This window comes from Acanthochromis polyacanthus, chromosome 8 (assembly GCF_021347895.1).
Source record: "Acanthochromis polyacanthus isolate Apoly-LR-REF ecotype Palm Island chromosome 8, KAUST_Apoly_ChrSc, whole genome shotgun sequence".
NCBI lineage: Eukaryota > Metazoa > Chordata > Actinopteri > Pomacentridae > Acanthochromis > Acanthochromis polyacanthus.
The window spans coordinates 36,798,640-36,821,016 of NC_067120.1; the positions used below are offsets into that span (position 1 = coordinate 36,798,640).

General features: G+C 38.8%; 2 protein-coding genes across 2 annotated transcripts; one reads left to right on the forward strand and one right to left on the reverse strand.

Moving 5' to 3' along the window:
* Positions 1–3,535: 3,535 nt before the first annotated feature.
* chtf8 (CTF8, chromosome transmission fidelity factor 8 homolog (S. cerevisiae)) lies at positions 3,536–5,370 on the reverse strand. The gene is made up of 3 exons (XM_022209512.2): positions 5,211–5,370; positions 4,055–4,178; positions 3,536–3,972 (listed from the first exon to the last, which is right to left on the reverse strand). Exons 1-3 carry the CDS (start codon positions 5,228–5,230, stop codon positions 3,730–3,732), a joined length of 387 nt encoding a protein of 128 aa, XP_022065204.1. The 5' UTR covers positions 5,231–5,370; the 3' UTR covers positions 3,536–3,729.
* Positions 5,371–5,404: 34 nt separating this feature from the next.
* Positions 5,405–21,482, forward strand: utp4 (UTP4 small subunit processome component). The gene is given in 18 exon segments (XM_022209514.2): positions 5,405–5,518; positions 6,505–6,669; positions 9,037–9,225; positions 9,329–9,413; positions 9,510–9,599; positions 10,925–11,136; positions 11,226–11,403; positions 11,817–11,908; positions 12,715–12,811; positions 13,254–13,318; positions 14,991–15,113; positions 15,191–15,347; positions 15,584–15,690; positions 16,913–17,008; positions 17,088–17,211; positions 17,214–17,272; positions 20,548–20,658; positions 21,313–21,482. Coding segments are annotated over 17 exon segments (2,061 nt in total). The 5' UTR covers positions 5,405–5,518; positions 6,505–6,510; the 3' UTR covers positions 21,430–21,482.
* The last annotated feature ends 895 nt before the right edge of the window (positions 21,483–22,377 follow it).

A 22,377-nucleotide genomic window follows, 5' to 3' on the forward strand; every position in this document is an offset into this window, starting at 1 on the left:
GTTTAACTCATCTTTGATTTGAACATGATAGAAATTTTTGACAGAAAAGTATGGGGTAACCGTAAGCAGACAAACAAGAACTGGATCAAGTTAGATCTAAAATTAAGGATATTTCAAATAAACGTTGGTGCCATAATTTTTTTGCAGCCACATAAGAACAGAACCTAGTCCAGTCTAGAATGGGAATATTTTGTATGAAGTCTGGTACTGTAGACGTCTGTGTACACCTAAACCTAACCCTAACGGGGAATAAATAAAATCAAGTCTAAAATTGGGCATAGAATGTAAACTGGTACTATAAATGTTGTTGCAACCACAAAATAACAGAAAAAAGTGAAGCCTAAAAATGGGAATAATTTGAATGAAGTCTGGTCATGTGGACCATGAACTGGTGTCTGAATTACTCTGAAAACTGTTCAGGAGTTCAGCAGCTTCAAAAAAAAAACATTCACTGCATTCTCATTTATTTGAATTCTTACACATCAATTTGGGCCTTTTTTGCTTTCATTTATTCTGGAATTCAAGGACCTTGTGCAAACATTATATAGTTTATTCTTGTTTTTATTGTAGGGGCCTAAGGCATGTTTTCGAAATGGTGAAAGTAACATATCACCAGTATCTCGCTGTAAATCTAACATTATGAATATGAACATTAACTGACCGTTATCTGCAGGGTTTAATGGATCGTGTCGCTGCCACATGATGGTTAGTTTAGATAAAAGCATCCAAAACTACCAATTAAAGAGCAAATAATCCAATAATAATGGTTCTATTCTGCTAAATCTGTCTCCTGACATCCAGAAGTTGTAGCTAATGTCATAATCTGCCTGTTTACAGCTGGATGTTCAACATTTTTCACATGACATTTAAAGAGTTTCTACTACCTGCAGGTTTTCAGGAACAAGGACGTTATTTTACTGTATTCAGTGTGTTTCATTCCCAGTCATGGATCCAGATGAAGAGTTTCACCGGTGAGGTCACTGATTAAAATAACTGAAACCACGAGGTATGAGCTTTAAAAACAAGCCTATCTAAGTGTTTCTGTATGTGGGAGGCGTCTGGATGCGGAAGCTTTACGGCGGCTCCATGAATGTGTCCCTTCAGCTCCAACAGACGCCTTTTTAACCGGAGAGGAAACGCCTTCATCAAACACACACACGCTGTAAATACAGTGGGAACATGTCCGACAACACTTCACAAACTCACTTTTATATTGTGACCTTTTGGACAAATCTTCATCCTTTACTGGTTAATATGAAGGAAGCAAATCTGTAATGTTTTTCCAGAGTAAATCCTGAATAGTGGTCAGCAAAAAAAAACCAAAAAATTAGTGATGTGAGTGGATCCCTGTCTTCTGTCTGTAGTTTGTTGGATCACAATTCAATACAACCTTTAATTTCTGAAGGTTAAATTAGAATTCATGTCACATTCTCCACCCATTTCCTCGTGGCTTTTGTAAACAACTTCGAGCTGCGAGGTTTGAAAAATGGAGTCACTACTGAATACAGAGCAGTGATGCATTTTTAAAAGGTTATGCTGGAAAAACGAGGTAAAAGAAATAAATGAAATAAAAACAGCAGTTGTTACGCAATAAAAACAAATCTGCATCGAGACAGTTAAACAGTCAGCTGAAGAAACTGTCTAAATAACCTGCTGTCCAAGTCCTAAATAACTTTAGAAATAAATAAGGCTTAAATGTTAAACTAAGCTATAAGTAAAATAATTGGATTAAATGTTTAAATAACATTCAGAGGTGAAAGTCATAAAAAGCTAAAAGTAGGGATGTCGCCCGATATTGGCATAAAAATGTAATATTGGTTAATATTGTTAGCATTTTTTTTTTTTTTTGCCTATCATGAAAACTGATCAAATTCTTATTTTGCACAGACAGTGTTTACATTTGGAAAGTCTTGCTGCATTTGAGAATGCATCCAATGGGGCATAACAATAAAATTAGGCATGATGTGTTAATTCCACAGCAGGAGATACGAGATGCTTAAATAGCTCACCTATATCGGTATCGGTTGATATCAGAATCTTAACTGACAGCTGGACAACATCGGCAAAAAAGCCGATATCAGACATCCCTAAAAAGTAGTAAATAGTCGTGTAAATGTAACAGTTAATCCGAAATAATAGATTAAATAGCTAGCTAAAAGCAATAGGTATGTAAAAATAATAGTTAATAAAAGTGTAAAAATAACAGAAATTTAATAAATTAATTACAAGTGAAGAACAGCCAAAAGTAATGGTTAGCTAAAGATAATTGGCAAAATAAATAGATTGTTAGATTCCTTGTAATGGAATAGTTTAAAATAATGCATCGATAGCTAAAGCATTAAGTGAGATATCTGCCAAATATATGCCAAATAAATTATTGATATATTCATAAACTTAAAACAGTTTAATAAGTTAGAAACTTGGCTGAAACATCCAGGCTCAAATACAAACTAAAACAGACTTTTATTATTATTATCATTATCATGTATATTACTGTTCATAAGTTCACTTAGAACTTATTTTTGAAAGAAAAGATTTTTTTCAGTGAAGATCACATTAAATGAATGATAAATCCAATCTAGACATTGTTAATGTGCTAAATGACTATTCTAGCTGGAAATGTCTAATTTTTAATGGAATATCTCCATAGGGGTACAGAGGAACATTTCCAGCAACCATCACTCCTGTGTTCTAATGCTACATTGTGTTAGCTAATGCTGTTGAAAGGCTCATTGACGATTAGAAAACCCTTGTACAGTTATGTTAGCACATCATGGATATCATGGAAAAGTCTGTGTGACCCCAAACTTTTTAACAGTAGTGTATGTATTATCAAATTGAAATCGAATTTATTGTATTGTTTTCGGGCTGCACAGTGGTATAGTGGTTAGCACTTTCGCCTTGCAGCAAGAAGATCCCCGGTTCAAATCCCGGCCTGGGCCTGGGATCTTTCTGCATGGAGTTTGCATGTTCTCCCTGTGCATGTGTGGGTTTTCTCCGGGTACTCCGGCTTCCTCCCACAGTCCAAAAATATGCTGAGGTTAATTGGTTACTCTAAATTGCCCGTAGGTGTGAATGTGAGTGTGATTGTGTGTCTGTATATGTAGCCCTGTGACAGACTGGTGACCTGTCCAGGGTGTCCCCTGCCTTCACCCGAGTCAGCTGGGATAGACTCCAGCACCCCCCATGACCCTAGTGAGGATAAAGCGGTGTATAGAGAATGCATGGATGGATGTATTGTTTTCTTATTATTAAAAGTCAAACAGCAGGATGGGGCTGACTTTACTGCTAGAAGAACCACAACACTAAAGAATACTAAAAAAAATGAAGAAATCTGGCAAACATTTCCAATAAACATCACATTAAACACTAAATAATGTCACTCAGAAATAACACATTATCAGGCAGCTTAGATCAACGTATCGATAAACGTATTGATTTGCAGATTGCTGAATTGTGTTAGAAACCTCTGGTCTGTCCCAACATCCACACTTTGATCTGTGACACCTCCTGATGTAAAATCACACATGAAGACTCTCATAAATATCAGTTTATTACAAATTCTGGAACAAACAAGCTGGATGAACAACAGCTACAATCAGATGCAGTGAAGGAAAGCTTATTTGATGAGTCTCTGCTCCTGTACGCTGACATCAGATGTTTAATCTCTGACATCATCTCCTCCATGTTGTTGTTGTTATTGTTGTTGTCGTCGTCTAAACCCTCCTGCTACACCTTCTTGGGTACGTTGGTGATTATGGGTTTGGGTCTCGTCTTGAAGATCAGCTTCCGTTTGATGAGTGCCGACACGGAGTAGGAGGTGGAGGCGGAGCCCTGCTGCTCCGTCTCCATGGCGACACCCTCGTTGTCCTGCGAGTGGCCCGGATGCTTGGTGAGGACAGCGAAGGGTTTCTCCAGCTTCACCTGCTTCCCATAGAGGATGTGATGTCCCACGATGAGCACCGGCACCCCCTGATGGACAGAGGAGGAGCAGCAGAATGAAGGATGCATCGGGAGCTGAGTTTATTTTTAGTTTTTCAGTGTTTTTTTGTACCTCTTTGGTGTAGAGCAGGTCTCCCATCACGTTTCCTTCCAGACCAGAGTTGTGTCTGGACACCATCTCCCCCTGGAGCTCCACCAGCAGCCACTCTGGAGGGCTGCTGCCGTCAACGCTGCCTCTGCACGACCACAAACACACACCAGCATCAATAAACCACAAAGAGAACGACTTAAATCCTGCTGCATGATCAACCTGCCCAAAGCAGCAAGGATAGAAATAATACTTTATAGGGCCCCAGAAACACTTCACTTGTCCCCAGAGTGCAATTATTAGAGCAGGCAGTACAACAATAACGCAAGAAATTGTGTAGAAAAAAATAAATAAATGATAAAGTAACATAAAATAAACAAATAGGAATGAAAGTAAGTTTTTTTTAAACCTTTATGTAACTCGAAATATATTTTTGTTGAAATTTATAACAATCAGAGCTCAGTCAGTTAATCTTTTACAATAATAGAACGTATAAATTTGATGTCTGCAGCTTCAAAAATGTCAGAATTTGTTGCTTTTTGTTGCCTCACATCATAGTAAATTGAAGACTTTTGGATTCTTGGCTGGACAACACAAAACATCTGATGTGTTACTGGATGATTTCTTACTGTGTTCCTAAGCTCTATGTGACAAACCATTATGCAAATTTTAAAATAATGAATAAATCAAGCAGCCCTGCTAACAATAATTCTAAGTAATATAATTGATTATTTGTTAAACAAAGCATCAGAAAATCGCGTATATAAATACAGTAAGGCCTATTTAGGAAGTTTACATAATTCTGAGACATTTCTTTGCAAAAAGCACATCATAAAAACAGCTTGTAAAATGTTGCAGCTTCTAAAATGTAAGAGTTGTTGCTTTTTTGTTGCTTTCTATTGTAGTAAATTCAATATTTTGGGATTTCTGGACTCACACAGTGAAACATACGATGGATTATTGTGTTTTCTTAGTGTGTTCCTAAGCTGCACTGACCAAACAGTTATACAATGACAAATAATAAATAAATCAATACCCCAGGCCAAATAACAGTAGTACTTAAGGATGTAATTGATTTGTTTACTGCACAAAGCAACACAATTTTTTGTTTGGGGGACAGAAACATACATTTAATACCAGTTTATAGGCAGATAAAGTAAAGTTAGTTCACTCTTCTTACCTTATAACTACTTGAACCATCGTCCCGTTTAATACGAAACGCAGTCGTGTCAGAAAAACACGAATAAAACCATAAATTATCAGCACATTTACATTAAATTACGTGACATCGAAGCGCAGCAGCGTCGTTCTGTTTATATTCCGGTGTCTTTTCCCGCCCGCTGTACTTGCCCTCTGCGTCATGACGCACTTCCGTTTCCCTCGCTTGTTTCATATCCGGTTCAGAGGTTATCAACGTGGCTGGCGATGTTTTCAAGCGTGCGGAGATAATTTAGAGGGAAGTTTGGTGACTGCGAAGACTAAAAACAGGTCAGTTGTGTTTTATATTTACAGGAAACACCATGAAACGTAAGTGAATTGCTGTTGTTGAACTGTGAGGTGTTGCGTTCAGCTAGCGGACTTTTAGCTTCAGTTAATTTTAGCCGCTCATGTGTTAGCATACGGAGCTAACAGTTGGTATTTCTGGAACTGTGTAAGTATGAAGGGCGAAAAAAATCGCTTAAAATATTGACATAAGTTCTGAATGTATTTACATGATGCTCAAAGGCTTTTCTAGCCATCCGGGTAAAAAGAAATAATCAGTTATTTGATAAATATGACAGATTTTTGACTTGTCAAATTGCACCGCTGGTTATGAATCAAAACATAGATGGACAGAACACCTCAGAAAAAGACTAAATTTGCCTTTTATCATTTAGTTGGCTGGATAGTTTTTCATCATGATTGTTAGAAGAGTCCTTTTAGATTCTATAGATAATTTCAGATGAATACTGACTGTTTTTAAAAGACCTTTTAAGCTATTTAAAGACCACCAGTTACTTTACTTACAGAAAGTCATTGGTTATCTATGTGACAGGATGATGCTAACACATGAGGGACTCAAATTTAAACTGATTAACAGGTTACTGTATTTAATAAACTGCTGGTTTGTGCATTTTTTCTTTAATAGTGAAGAATGGGTGAGTTTAAGGTCCACCGGGTTCGCTTCTTCAACTACATGGATAGAATACCTATAAAAAGACTAAACTTATTTTTTATCATTTACTTGGCTGGATTTTTTCATCCTGGTTGTTAGAAGAGTCTTTCTAGATTCTATAGATAATCACGGATTAATACTCACTGTTTTTATGTGACCGTTTAAGCTATTTAAACCCCACCAGTTGCTTTACTTACAGAAAAATCATTGGTTAGCTCTGTGACCTGATGATGCTAACACATGAGGGACTCAGATTGAAACTGATTAACGGGTTACTGCCTTTAATAACCTGCTGGTTTGTATTTTTTTTCTTTAATAGTGAAAAATGGGTGAGTTTAAGGTCCACCGGGTTCGCTTCTTCGACTACATGCCCAGTGCGATCCGAGCCATGGCGTATAACAGCCGGACTGAGCGGCTGGCTGTGGCCCGGGCGGATGGATCGGTGGAGATCTTCAACTTCTCTGACAACTACTTCCAGGAAAAGGTAACAAATGCACCTGTGCACGTGTTAGATGCTCCCTTTTTGTCACTGGTAATCTTTCATGACATTATGTAAATAGTATTTCTTCACACTGTTTTGCACTGACTGAAGGGCTTTTGCAATTTTGTTGTACTTCTTGCAATGACAAATAAAGTTCTATTCTAGTAATAAAGGTACAGATACACTTTTTGTACTTTTCCATGGTGATGATCAGAGACTTACTCAAAGGCAGTTCTTTTTTTCAACCTTTGTTCAATGTTAATGTTAATTTCTGACTCCTCGCTGCTTTTTTTTTTGCTTCCTGGTGCTGAAACTCTGATTTTCATGGCACAAGAGGAGTTTCTTGGAGACAAATATTCAGAAAAAGTTCTATTCGCAGCCACGCTTTGGTTACAGTCTGTGCAATAAATGCATAATTTCAGTGTTTTTATTATATCACAGGATTTCCCCATAGGCTGAGAATCTAAATCTGGTGGTTGGTGGTGACCAATATGCATGCAGAGACTTATGCGGCTTAAAGAGAGAGTGTAACCTTATGGTATTTCCTAATTTTCTGTCATTTACTTGGATTTTTAAATGCCTCACATGCAGTGGTAGATACTAGAAGGCAGTTGTACACAGGAAAAAGTCTAGTCTCTGCTTAGTTATTGCAATTTAGCAGCTCAGACAGGTGTTGGACCAAAACATTAGTTTAAAGGTAGTGTCTACAGATACGGACCCGTACCCATAGCCTGTGGCCTACGGATACGGCACTTTCCCTTAACATAAATATTAATGAGCCGTACATAAATATTAATGAGCCGGCTGATGAACGCGCTTCGTGATTGGCTGGTAATCCGACGTACATGAATATTAATGAGCCGGCTACGCTGATGAAGGCGCTTCCGTGATTCGAGGTGAATCTGCGGAATGAATGGCGGAACTAACAGCCAGCAAACTATAAGTATTTTTTTACCTTCAAAAGTAGCGACAGACTATTACATATTAACAACCTAAACAAAACCCTGACGTATTTTCTGCGTCTGTCAACACAGACCCTGTCACAGTCACTTTAGTGTTAGCGGACTCTGTTGAATGGCTAACTTACATCACCACAAACAAATCTCACAATATCACAGTAAATCGAGTTTGTGGTTTTTTTTTAATTCATGCCGAATTAAAGAGCTGCTCCTCACCATTCACGAGTGTTTGTTTCATATTCGACATCCTTAATTTTATCTTGTAAATTAGCGTCCGAAATTAAATGGGAACATTTGCAATGGAGTTCGTCAGCCGCTTCCACCACTGAACGCGGTAAACTAATTAATAGGAACTGGACTTCAAACAATTTAGACACAGCGTCTAAAAGCGTAAAAACTACAATGTCTACGTAAAGTGTGAGAGGAGACGGTGTATTTTTAGTTAAATTATACAATGTTCGCCGTCAAAGTCATTCATATAAACTGCCTGTAATGTGCAGCAAATAGTAGTTAACCATCGCCAGCTCTTCAGTGACCTTAACACGTCCGTACCTCTAGTACAGATGCTACGGGTACGGGTCCGTGCCTCTAGCATCAACCTAGTTTAAAACAGTGAAGAGAGGCAGACTTATTTGTAAGGGGAGGAAATTATCTAACCACACACATAAAATGTTTAGTTTCACCTGACAGGTTTTTGATTGCATGTTGGAGCCTTTAGGAGACCCCGCCATGAAAGCTGCAGTCAGGGAGCAAAAGTCAAATTATAGTGATATAGATATTATTGATTGAATATCCTCTGAGATAAATACCAATAGACTGATCAGTTTTTTAATCTGTGTTCTATTAGCTGCAGTAACTGCAGTGTAAAAGGGATATTTGGGTTTTCTTCATTACCACATAAGTTCATGTAGGTTCTTAGTTCAATGCGATGCAGAAGTTTACCAGCTTCATTCAGTGGGATGATTGATGTACAGCTCAACAGGTTTACAAATAAAACTTAAACTGAGAATCTGAATTGCTCATAAAAAGTCATCAGGAAAGAATTTATGTAGAGGATATCCTTCTTAGAGCTGATTTAAATCCCAAACTCTGAACAGAACCTCATTAAGAGCAGGTTAGCTGTCAGTTACCATGGTGATCTAGCTCTGCAGCATCAGTTACCATGGTGATCTATCTCTGCAGCATCAGTTACCATGGTGATCTATCTCTGCAGCATCAGTTACCATGGTGATCTAGCTCTGCAGCATCAGTTACCATGGTGATCTATCTCTGCAGCATCAGTTACCATGGTGATCTAGCAGGTTAACGACCTTTGCTACGCGTAAAACTCAGACTTTATGCTTGACATACCTCTCTAACCCACTGCTCTCAGTCATCCAGGACCAACCTCCTGTTCTGGTTCTGTCCTCAGGTGATCCCCGGTCGGGACGGCCGAGCTGTGGAGGCTCTTTGTTGGGTCGGTCAGCGTCTGTTCAGCGCCGGTTTGAACGGTGAGATCACAGAGTACGACCTGGAGAATCTGAAGCCTCAGTACGTCATCGAGGCCTACGGAGGACCGATCTGGACCATCAGCTGCAACAACCAGGGAACACATCTGGCGGTGAGTCGAGACCTCGTGGATGTTTTATTTATAAGTCAGATTTCTGGCTTAGAATCATTGATGAGACTTCAGCTGTGGATCAAATGACTGTTTTCTGTTTCAGGTTGGCTGTGAGGACGGAACAGTGAAGCTGTTTGAAATCCTGAAGGAGAAGATTCAGTTCCAAAGAAACCTCGACAGGCAGAAAAGTACGAGACCAGCTGGTCCAGAGAGGTTTTTAATTTCTGACTTAATGACTTTTTTTGTGTCCTGCAGCTGTTTGACTTCCTTGTATTTGTTTCTAGATCGGATCATATCTCTGAGTTGGCATCCTTCTGGTGCTCAGATCGCAGCTGGAATGATGGACATGATCAGAATCTTTGACACTGAGACGGGTAACTGATCTGTACTGAACCAAAAATCAGATAAAACATTCAAGTAGAACATTAGAAAATCAGGTTCATCCATTGTTCATTTAAATGTTAAGAATAAGACTGTTTTGTAAAAAAAAAACTCCTTTTGTGAGTTAATTGATGCAGCTAAAGGTATGTTAACATAAAAATCAAACAGAACAAATGAAAATGATAAAATCTAACTAAAAAACAAAAGCAGTAAATATAAATGACATTAAAAGCAAAGCAAGCAGGTTGAAAACAAAATTGTATGTTAGTTGTAGTACCTGGTTATTCCACTGGGTGGAGACATTTACTGTTGATAAATAGTTTTCTTTTCAAGTGTGTGTGTGTGTGTGTGTGTGTGTGTGTGTGTGTGTGTGTGTGTGTGTGTGTGTGTGTGTGTGTGTGTGTGTGTGTGTGTGTGTGTGTGTGTGTGTGTGTGTGTGTGTGTGTGTGTGTGTGTGTGTGTGTGTGAAAAGAGAATGAGGGGCCAGAGGAAGGAGCCCAGCGCTCGGTTGTACGTCGACCAAATCAGTGTCAGTATGTAAATGAGAATCACTTCCCTAAACTCCCTCAACTCTGGTGCGGATTTTTTTTTTTTTCATTTTCCCCCAAACAAAGAATTTATAAAATCTTGGCTACAATTATTGGATTTTGTAAAATAACGTTTATACTCCAATATCACTTATTTTATTAAGGACTTGCGCTTTTATGCAGTGACATTAGCAAGTGAAACATGTGTTCAAAGACATTTGCACTGTTAGACTCAGTCATATGGATTAAAGTCTGTGTGTAGGGAGATATCAGGTCTTCTTAATCGGGATCGGGACCAGAGGAGAACATTGTCTGTTTCAAATATCAGTTATCAGTCTCTCTTGGTTACGAGTAATTGCCAGCAGTATCAGCTCTGAAGATCCATATCAGTCGATCCTTACTTCCTGATTCTTTTTTTTTTGTCCTGTCCGGCAACAGAGCAGGCAGAATGGGGATCTGGCTGCTGCATTGTGCCATACAAGTTTGCTTTTCCAAGGGGAGTTTATAAGTATAAGACTCCCCTTGATTCTGTACAGTAATTTGTTTAGTTTGAATACTTGTTGATTAGTTAAATATACATAAATTTGCCGGACCTTACAGGGGAAGGGTAGGAAGAGAGAAACGAGAAGAGAGGAAGAAAAAAAAAAAACAACAAGGGGGATAGTGAAGAGAAAAGGAAGGGTGCAAGAATACAATTATCTTTCAATTGAAACCGACACAACAGACAACAAGCTTACTTCCTGATTCTTAAAGATCTGATCCTGACTGTTTTGGGGGTTTTTTGCCCTCAGGCCGGGCGACCCACCGGCTGCTGGTGGAACGAGGAATCGGAGCGTCTAGAAGCCGGGAGGTGGTGGTTTGGAGCGTCGCCTTTCTGTCCGATAACACCATCATCAGCGGAGACTCAGCGGGGAAGGTCCAGATCTGGGACGGACTCATGGGGACTCTGGTCAGAACCCACCTGGTCACCAAGTGGGACGTCCTGGCGCTGGCGGTGTCGCAGGTGAGACGAGAACAGGAAGTAGACAAACTAAAACCGACGATCGATCACATCCCTGCGGAGTCACTGATCAGTTATTGATTGTCTAACAGGACGAGAGCAGTTTCATCGCCGGGACGTCACAAGGAACCGTCGTCCAGTTCCAGTTCCTGTCCTCCACCGTGGACCGGCAGGATCGGGACCACGAGTGGGTCAGTACCAGGACCTTTAAGAACCACTCGCACGACGTGAGGGCGCTGGCTCTGACCGACACCGCCGTGGTCTCTGGAGGTCGGTGGTAAACCTGGTGTCATTTATGAGTCATTTTAAGGTAGAACCAGAGCATGAAGGTGACACATAATCAGTCAGAATCACATCATACAAGATAAGACACACGTATTCCAGATACACGATTAAATATTTATACAGTTAGGAAAAGTAAACTGACTGTTAACTCTGACTGAGGTTTTAGTTTTTGTCGACTCACACAAAGAAAGCCTGACTATGTTGAATTGTCTTCATATTCGATGTTGTTTTGAACCTAACATTCAGTATTTAACACACCCTGATCTCTTCACATCAATCACAAAAACATCCGAAGTGATCTAAAGAAATACGTGTTTTATCTTTTAATATATAATCTATGAAATCCCGGCGTAAAGGTGAACCTGAGGCCTGATAAAACGCTGAACGTTTCCCTCCAGGTATGGACACTCAGCTGGTGGTGCACCCCCTGCTGGACAAAGTGGAGAAATACACCCACGAGGCGGCGCAGCGCAAAATAGCTTTTCCACATGTGAGTACAGAACGGGTTCAATAAAACCGATTTTTTGCAACTTTAATATACAAAGAAGAGCATCTTCAATTTCTGCGTTAAAAATTAGCCACCTAAATGTCAGACCTGCTCCAGACGTATCATTTCTGTTCAAGTTATGACCGGTTTTTCTGTTTGTTTACTCCCAAAAAATAAAAGAATATAACTGAACTAATCAATACTGTAGCAGCAAAATCAATGCAGTGATCATTAATTAGAGTTTCTGCAGATGAAAAATAAAAGGATTCTGAGGAGGTTCTGGTGGGACTTTTCCTGATTTGTTGACCCAAAGTGACAGAATAATTTTCATCTTAAATCATCAACAGTTATTTATGACTCTGACTTCCTTTACCTCCACAATAAGAGCACCAGTTATAATTGGAATTATAAGAGGATTTTTGTGAAGTGTTTATTGTGAAAGCCAGTTTGATTTGTACTCATGATAGAGAAGATGTAACAATTAATCTTTCAAATGCACATTTAAACTCTTTTGTTTTATTTAATGTGACTGGTCTGTAATCATGTAGATTTGGGTTTATTTTGATGCAAATTTCTGTGTTAGGATTGTGTTATTGTACTAAGTGCTACAGGATTATTAGTATAAAATAATATTAATATAGAGCTTTTCAAAACACACAAAGACACTACAAAATGTATAGGAACACAAACAAAATAGAAGTGTTAAATATTGCTTGGATTGTTTCTTTTGTATTTCTGTAAATGATACTCTTTAGTTTTTGTCTTGTTCATAGTAATATTACTGTTTTTCTCCGTCTGTCTTCATGTAGAGGAGTCTGGTTGGTTGTGCAAAGAAAGCCGGACTGCTGCTCTTCCAGTTTCCAGATCATTTAGAGCTGTGGAGGCTCGGAGAGAGCGACGGAAACGGTGAGAAAACAAAACCTGACAAAGAAATGCAAGAAAGACGAGCAGCACAAGTGACGGTGAAGAGTGAAGGAAAATCTGTCTTGGTAGAATATTAGTTATTTATGTTGTCAAATATTATGAAGAAACGCTAAAAGAAAAACCTCCACTGTGAGCTTTCAGGAGACAGTCCTGTAGTTTTATTTTGAAGGCCTATACTGTGATTATTAGATATAAATGTTTCTCTCAGATACACATTTTGACACATTTGACAGCAGAGGACCAAAATTAAACATGAAATAAATATCTGGCCTCCAAATTTGTCATTTTCTGATTTTAATGCAGCATAGATGATTTAAAATGTACTTTAAGGATGGATTTAGTGCAGAGGTGTCTTTAAATAAGGTAAATGTGACCGTTATTTGTGATGTTGTGACTTAAAACGTATTGAACTTTGTGTTAACAGGGAAACCTGGAGACAGTCTGACTGTGAAGAGGAAACCAGAGAAGCTGCTGCAGCTGAAGAGGAAGGTGAGTGGATGCTGTGGTTTTGTGATGAAGAAGAATGAAGGATTTGTGTAAAGAATGCAAAGAATAAGAAGCTAACAGATGTGCTGGACAAACAGCCAGGTGTGCTAACATCTGCTGGGCCCAAAATGTTTACCTCGTGTCATTTTTTACGTGATTTGTAAAAATGACTTGTGTAAAAATCAGTTCTAATAAGTTATAGAATACTTTTATTCTCCTTATCTCCTCCTCTGTATTAGCCCCACTGTAAATTTATATTGGCTATATGTGCAGTTTATGTATGTGAATCGTTGCTTTCTTTTGTGAAAGCTACAGGGAGCTTGCATGTTTTGCTCATGATTTCCACCTTTTTTTTTAGACCCTCCAGAAAAACGCGGGCAAAAATCCTTGATTATGTGAATAAATATGCGGGGTTTTTATGCCATTTTATGCGGGGAAATTGCGGAAAGTTGCAAAGTATGCGAATAGTTGTGAAATATGCAAAAATATGTGCGATTCACCTGCCGTCTGGCCGTGGAGGGATGTGTCCTCTAATCAGACACTGGAACTGCTGCGGGGTTACTGGACTGACAGTCTGTGCTTTGGGAGGGGGAGAAGCTCACAGCAGCACCTGCTGCTTGTTGAGGACAGTAACTGCAGAATGAGCCGAGTTTTCCTGTCAGTCTCCAAAACAGCAGAAAAAGTCGCTAGGACGCTTTGGAAAGTCGCTAGATTTAGTGAGAAAGTCGCTAAATTGGAAACACTGGCGCCGTGCTCCGCATCAGCTCGTGCTTCTAGTGTGTGTGTGTGTGTGTGTGTGTGTGTGTGTGTGTGTGTGTGTGTGTGTGTGTGTGTGTGTGTGTGTGTGTGTGTGTGTGTGTGTGTGTGTGTGTGTGTGTGTGTGTGTGTGTGTGTGTGTGTGTGTGTGTGAATGCGCGAACTGATGACGTCAGGCCGGGTGTCACATAAAAACTCACTCACAACTCCATTTATATCGGTTATAGTTTTCTCATTTTATGTGGAAATTGTGAAATCAAGCGGGACCCGTATTTCTCTTTTTTTTTTTTTTTTTTTTTTTTTTTGTGGAAATGTGAGATTCTTGCAGGAATTATGCGCTGTTTTGCGGGGATTATGCGGCCTTTTGGGAAATAATTGACCCCCGCATAATCAGCTGCATTTTGGTGATTAATGTGGGAATTCATGCGATCGCATACTCGCGTTTTTCTGGAGGGTCTAATTTTTGGTGGCTAGTTATTTCCCTAAATCTCTGCAACAGAAGCGGAGAGTGTAACGTTAGCATGGCCAAGATAGTAAACGCTTCAAGTATTGTGAATCAGCTGTAGCACCTGGTTATAGCCTCTCTGTAGCTACCACAGAGCATTATGGGGGTTTGACTAGTAAAAGGGCACCATGACAAAGACTTCTGTGATGCTAAAGATAGCTGGGTATGTTTTGGATAGCATTCCTGTTATCCGAATATTTATTTTGAGATCCGAACATTCAGGTCCCACCCCCTCCACCTGCTCATCGTAAGCTCATTTAGTTTGTGGGTACATCTGTGTTAAATGGACGTTCTATGGTGCTGTGATTTCCGTCGGAAATGATACGACGACTGAGCAGCCTTGGAGCAGAGCTGTACTCTGAGTGCTTTTCTTGTTTATGAAATATTCCCTGAATCTTCGTGTTTTTTCTGCAGGGAGACGATCACATCTGCTGCAGCGCTTTGTCTCCATGTGGAGGCTGGCTGGTTTATTCCACCGTGTCCAGCGTCCGACTCTACAAACTGCAGCACAACAACAACAACGTCAGCGTCAACAAGGTTCGTCCTCGGCAGAGAATCGTACATCTTATCAAAATATTTCTCATCTTAGTAATGAAGATTCTTCCTCCTTCCAGATTTCCAAACTGCCCAAAGAGCTTCGATCGGTCCATCAGCTTTGCTTCTCTGCGGATTCCTCCAAGCTCTTCGCTGCTTCCAGTCAGTCTTCTGTTGTTGTCGTTTCTCTGAACCAGCTGGAGTGTAAATATGTTCAAACCCTCAGACACAAGTCAGGTCAGTCCAGATTCCTCACCCTTCAGGGGCTTTTTTTGAGCGTTTATGAGGAAATCTTTCGCATATTCTGCTTCCAGTGTGTCGTGTGTTCTGTAAAGCATTTAATAAATCAACCTGTTTGGGTTTTTTTTATGTATAAAGCCTTCAGAACTTGTAGATAAAAATACTACAGTGACTCCAGCAGCCTGTAGTCGTCTTTCTAACTTCTTCTTTGTGTTTTTTCTGTGGTTTTTCAGACTCCAGACAGCCGATCCACCTGCTGTATCCCAGTGAGGACGGTAAATGGTTGGCGGCAGCAAACACCGACTGTCAGATCCACGTCTACAACCTGCACAAGATGAAGGTCAGCACGGGTTTAAAAGCTTCATTTTCTCCTGTTACGGTCACATTAATGGATAAAACAGAGAAAATTCCAACTCTGCAAATACTCATAGCAGCATATTTAACCCTCCTGTTGTCCTTATTTACAGGCACCAAATAATAGAGTTTCCGCGTCTGGAAAAAAAATTCAAAATTCTGCAAAAAAAAGTCCCCAAATTTCTGAAAATTTGCAAAACCTTCAGGAAGAAAATTCCAATAATTCCTTAAAAGTTTCCCTTAAAAAAATTATTTTAAAAAAATCCCCTGAATTTGGCAAAAATTCTTGTAAATATTTTCAAAAAATAAGTAAAAATCTTCCAAAAAAATCCTAAAAATATCTAAAGTGATTCCATATGTATCAGTAAAACTTCTAATATTTTCTTTAAGAACATTCACATAAAAATCAACCAAAATCCAGCGAAAATCGCTGGATTTTGGTTGATTTTTTTATGTGAATGTTCTTAAAGAAACATTTTTAACATTTCTTTTTTTTCCACCAAAAAAATAAAATTAGCTGGAAAAACTTACTTTGAGCCTTATTTTACCGGGATTATCAAGCTTAGGTGTCTTAAAATAAGCCAGACATGCTAAAAAAATAGCAGTTTTTCACCCATAAATACATTTTTGCTGTCATGTAACCTCCTAGTTTGAGATGTATTAACCCTCCTGTTGTCTTCATTTACAAACACCAAAAAATTGTCTGAAAAAATAAAAACAAATCGGCAGAAATATTCCTCAAAAATTCTGAGAAATTGCAAAACCTTCAGGAAGAAAACCCCAATAATTCCTTAAAAGTTTGGCTTTAAAAATCAGCCAAATTTGGCAAGAAAATTTTTGTAAATATTTTCTAAAAATCTTCCAAAAAATCCTAAAAATATCTAAAGTGATTCCATACATATCAGTAAAACTTCTATTATTTTCTTTAAGAACATTCACATAAAAATCAACCAAAATCCAGCGAAAATCGCTGGATTTTGGTTGATTTTTATGTGAATGTTCTTAAAGAAACATTTTTTTCCACCAAAAATGTTCAAAAATTTCCCAAAAAAAGTTGAAAAAGCGGACATGAGAAGTTTCACTGTGAAAATATATTTTTCTTCCACATTTTTAAACTTTAAAACGGCTCAATTTGACCCGCAGGACGACACGAGGGTTAAATTCCTTCATTAATGCCACACATAAACTCGTGTGCTTCCTGTTTCCAGCTGCACTGTTCGGTCCCGGTGTACAGCTCCTGTCCCACCGCCGTCGCCATCCACCCGGCCACCAACAACCTGATCTCTGTTCACGCCGACCAGCAGGTAGGCGCCGCACCTGTCCTGTTTTTTATCCGTCATTAACCTCCGCATGTTCTAACGTGGCGTTTTCTCTCCGCTGCAGATCTTCGAGTTCTCACTGCAGCAGAAGGAATACACCGAGTGGAGCCGGAAGCTGCAGAAACAAGGACTTCACGGTCTGTGGCTGAAGAGGGACACTCCGGTTACCAGCGTCGGATTCAACCCCAAAACCCCACGCACATCGTCCTCAACGACACCTTCATGCTCTGCATCATCGACCAGAGTCTGGTGAGTCCGAGAAGCTCGTTCAGCTCAGGTGGTGCAGAGCAGGACTGTCGGATTCATTCTAGTTCAGGTTCCACGTTCAGACAAATCTCACCTCAAGTGAGCAGTAAGATCACAGCTTCATAACCAACACATAACCACAACTCCTAATGTTTCCTTTGTTTTACTGCAAAAAAGGTCATTCTAAAAATGTTCACGTTTAAGGAATTATCTTTATACGAAACATCAAGGACAACCGGAAATTTCTTAAGAAAAATACGTGCAATTTCAACAACATTCAGCGTCAGTTTATCATTTAGACGCTACAACAAACAGATCAGAGTTTCTGTAAAGGAGCACATTTAGTTACAGATGTCTGGGACTGAACGATGTAGGATTTTACTTTATGAGCAAAACGACAAAAGTCAGACAAAAAAACCCAGCAAAACAAGGCAAAATGTTACAAAATGAGATACGAAAGAACACCAAACAAAGGACACGGAACAAAACAATAAAAGAGACCAAAATAGACAAAAAAAGCTACAAAATGACAAAAAAATGGACAAATAACGAGACAAAAATTAAACAAATGACACAAACCAAACACGACAAAAGCGACAAACAGAAAGACAGAAATGATCCACAAGACAACGAATAAAGAAAAAGACAAAATGACAAAAATAAGACAAAAAACACAGCGAGACAAAAGGAAACAAAATGACAAAAACATGAAACAAACGACGAAAGTCAGACCAAAAAAACCCAGCAAAACAAGACAAAATGTTACAAAATGAGATATGAAAGAACACCAAACAAAGGACACGGAACAAAACGATGAAAGAGACAAAAAATAGACAAAAAAGCTACAAAATGACAAAAAAATGGACAAAAAATTAAACGAATGACACAAACCAAACACGACAAAAGTGACAAACAAAAAGACAGAAATGATCCACAAGACAACGCATAAAGAAAAAGGAAAAAATAACAAAAAAACAGCAAAACAAGACAAAATGTTACAAAATGAGATACGAAAGAACACCAAACAAAGGACACGGAACAAAACAATAAAAGAGACAAAAAAGCTACAAAACGACACTAATAACAAAAACGAGACAAAAAATTAACCAAAAACACAAACCAAACATGACAAAAGTGACTAACAAAAATAAGTCAAAAAACACAGCGCGACAAAAGGAAACAAAATGACAAAAAACGTGAAACAAACGACAAAAGTCAGACCAAAAAAAAACCAACAAAACAAGACAAAACATTACAAAAGCGAGACACAAAAGGAGAACGGAGAGAAACGATACGATAAGAGCGTGAGACAGACGACAGAAATGTGACGAGAAAAGAGAAAAAGACAAAAAAGTTAACAAACGACAAAAAATGGGCGCCCGGATAGGTAGTGTCTACAGCTACGGACCCGTAGCCTGTGGCCTACGGATACGGCACTTTCCATTTGCCAGACAGATACGGACCCGTACGCGAGTCTCGCGAGTCAAGAAGCTGCTAACCACTGCAAACTGTTGAAAGGTAAGCAAAGGTTAAGGTTAGGGTTAGTGTTAGGGTCAGGTTTAGGGTCCGTACTTGTAGTACCGATGCTACGGGTCCGTACCGCTAGCGTCTACCGGGAGTCACGTGACCAGATCTCCTGTATCTGATTGGCAAATGGAAAGTGCCCTACGGATACGATCCGTACCTCTAGCAACTACCACCCAGATAGCTCAACTGGTAGAACAAGCGACCCATGTATGCAGCAGCTGTGGTTCGATTCCAGCTCACAGCCCTTCACTGCATTTCTTCCAACAGGTGGAGCTGTGGCTTAAAATGCACCACAACCGCAACATGCAACATGCAGTGTGTTTGGAGCTGTGATCCGGTGTGTTTACCTGCTGCTCATTGGCAGAAAGTAGACTCGACTTCTACTTTATGCAAATTCGAAGCGGAGATTCCACGCTGTCCTCAAATAAAGCCCCTCTCAAAACAAGAAAACAAAACTTATTTCAAGGCACTTTTACCTTGAAATAAGTGAAAACATCTGAACATTTGAAAAATGGCTTGATAAGAATTCTTGAAATATGATATGATATTTAGAATATTGAGATCTTAAAATTAGCTGGAAAAACTGACTTTGAGCCTTAGGTGTCCTAAAATAAGCCAGACATGCTAAAAAAAAATTAGCACTTTTTCACTCATAAATGCATTTTTGCTTTCATGTAATCTCCTAGTTTGAGATGTATTAGCCCTCATGTTGTCTTCATTTACAGGCACCAAAAATATTGGTTCCTTGTCTGAAAAAATCCAAAAAATCAGCAAAAATATTCCTCAAAATTCTGAGAATTTGCAAAACCTTCGGGAAGAAAACTCCAATAATTCCTTAAAAGTTCAATTTTTAAAAATCAGCTAAATTTGGCAAGAAAATTCTTGTAAATATTAAAAAAAAATGAGTAAAAATCTTCAAACAAAAATCCTAAAAATATTTAAAGTGATTACATTTATATCAGTAAAACTTCTAATATTTTCTTTAAGAACATTCACATAAAAATCAACCAAAATCCAGCAAATTTCGCTGGATTTTGGTTGATTTTTATGTGAATGTTCTTAAAGAAACATACTTAATATTTCTTTTTTCCACCAAAAATGTTCAAAAATTTCCCGAAAATGTGGACATGAGAGGTTTCACTGTGGAAATACATGCTTTTCCCCCACATTTTCAAACTTTAAAATGGATCAATTTTGACCCGCAATTTTGAGTTTTCTTGTAAAATTCAACTCATAACAAAATAATGTCGAAATTGTTTGACTTAACCAGTTATTTAAGATGCATTGTCTTCAAACAAGGCCCTCCATCTGCTGAAATGTCTGTTGTGAAGTGAATTTATCTTAAATCGAGTGGGATGAGACATTTTAACTAAAAATAAGGCAAATAGACTCGTTAAGATTTACAGTTTTTGCAGTGCAGTGACCGCCCACCATGCGGTGCGTTTACATGCGGGAATAGTGGACATGAGGCTTCAGGCTTCATGTTTTTGTGTTAGCTCACAATGCTGTGAATTCATAAAACGTTTAAACTCTGGACAACATAAATCTAAAGGTCAGCTGTTGTGATTTTAATTGGATTTATCTGTAGTAAATATGCAGACGAATGGCGCCGTAAATGTTGAGATAAAACAGGAAGTATTCAGTTTGAACGACGACAACGCTGTAGTTTGTCTCTCTATCTAAACCACTTTGCTGAATGACCGTATTTTCAGATAAATTCATTCTTCTCTGACGTTTTCTCTCCTCTGCAGCCTCTTCCTGAGTCGTCGACCATCCTCTACAACCAGATGACTCTGAGGAGTCTTCCTGCTCCAGAGAGAACCAGACAGAGTCACGCCTTCAAGATCTGCAAGAACTTCCAGGTACCAATCATCTGACCGAGCTGGCCTTCAACTAGACTCATGTTAAAGTAACAAATATAGAACAAACAAACTGAAAGAATCGTTAGCTGCAGGAAGCTTGGAGCTCAGAAATAGAATCTGCTCCTGTCCGTCTAAAAGTAACCGGCCAATAGGGACACAGCTCTGTAAGTCCCGCCCACAAATGTAACTCATGAGCCAAAAGGAATCAGCGGAACAATCGCCATAACTGCTGCTGTTTTAGGTGACATTTTCTCTGTGTGTTTTGTCATTTGTGTGTTTTTGGGACTTTTTAGTGTAATTTTGTGCCTCTATTGTCATTTTGTGTCTTTTCTGTGTTGTTTTGTGTCAGTTTTTTGTCATTTTGTGTGTCTTTCGTGTTGTTAGGTGTCTGTTTGCTGTTTATTTGTATATTTTAGGTATTTTTGTGGCTATTTTTACGTCATTTTGTGTTTTGTGTGTCTCTTTTTGTGTCTTTGGTGTCATTTTCTGTCTCTGTTGTCATTTGTATCTTTAATGTGTATTTTTGTTTCGAGTATAAGGTGGTGTCTATTGTGTATTTTTGTGCCTTTTTGTGTTGTTTTGTGTGTCTTTGATGTTATGTGTGTATTAAGTGACATTTTGTGTGATTGATTATTGACGTGGTCGTCCCTGCAGCACCTGCTCAGCGTGTCCCTGCTGGACGACCTGTCCCTGGTGGTGGTGGAGCGCCCCCTGCTGGATGTCATGTCTCAACTGCCGCCACCCATCAGACAGAAGAAGTTCGCCACATAAAGACAAGAAAACCTGAATTTGTTAGAGAAAGTTTTAATAAAGAAATAAAGTCACAGAGTCTGGATTTATTTATTTTATAACTGAAGAGGTAAAGAGATATTTAACTGAAATTATAAAAACGACAATAAAATATTGAAACAGAAATGTGAATGTTTGATAAAAGCAGCTTCAAAATGAACTACGACATTATAATGATATTTTGGACCGCACACTAAACTATGACGTTTTTGGTCCATTTTTGAACAACATACAAAACTACGGCATTTTTTTGTCCATTTTTAGATAAACTATGACGTTTTTGTCCATTTTCGGACGACATACTAAATTCCGACGTTTTTGGTCCATTTTCGGACGACATACGAAAATATGACTTTTTTTGTCTATTTTCAGACGACATATTAAACTGACGTTTTCTGTCCATTTATGGACGACATACTAAACTGATGTTTTTTGTCCATTTTCGGACGATATATCAAACTATGACATTTTTGGTCCATTTAAAGTTGAAATACTAAAACTGACGCTTTTTGTCCATTTTCGGACGACATACTAAAGTATGACGTTTTTGTCCATATGCGGACAAAAAATGACGTTTTTGGTTCATTTTTGAACGACATACTAAACTGGTGTTTTTAGTCCATTTTCGGATGACATATTAAACTGACGTTTTTTGTCCATTTTCATACGACATACAAAACTATGACGTTTTTTGTCCATTTTCAGATGACATACTAAACTAGAAAAGCACTCGGAGAACGCAGACCTCCGCCAGGGCGTCTGTCTGTCTGTCTGTCTGTTAACAGCATAACTCAAAAAGTCATGGACGGATTTTCACCAAATTTTTACAGAATGTCCGGAAGAGCAAAAGTAACGATCGATTACATTTTGGAGGTGATCTGGATCACCGTCTGGATCCAGGAATTTTTTGAAGGACTATGTACAATTGAG

Coding starts and splice junctions, on each gene's coding strand:
- chtf8 (XM_022209512.2), bottom strand. CDS start 5,230: ATGGTTCAAGTAGTTATAAG. Junction 4,179..5,210: donor ATGGTTCAAGTAGTTATAAG/GTAAGAAGAGTG, acceptor GTGGTCGTGCAG/AGGCAGCGTTGACGGCAGCA. Junction 3,973..4,054: donor ACCTGCTCTACACCAAAGAG/GTACAAAAAAAC, acceptor TCTGTCCATCAG/GGGGTGCCGGTGCTCATCGT.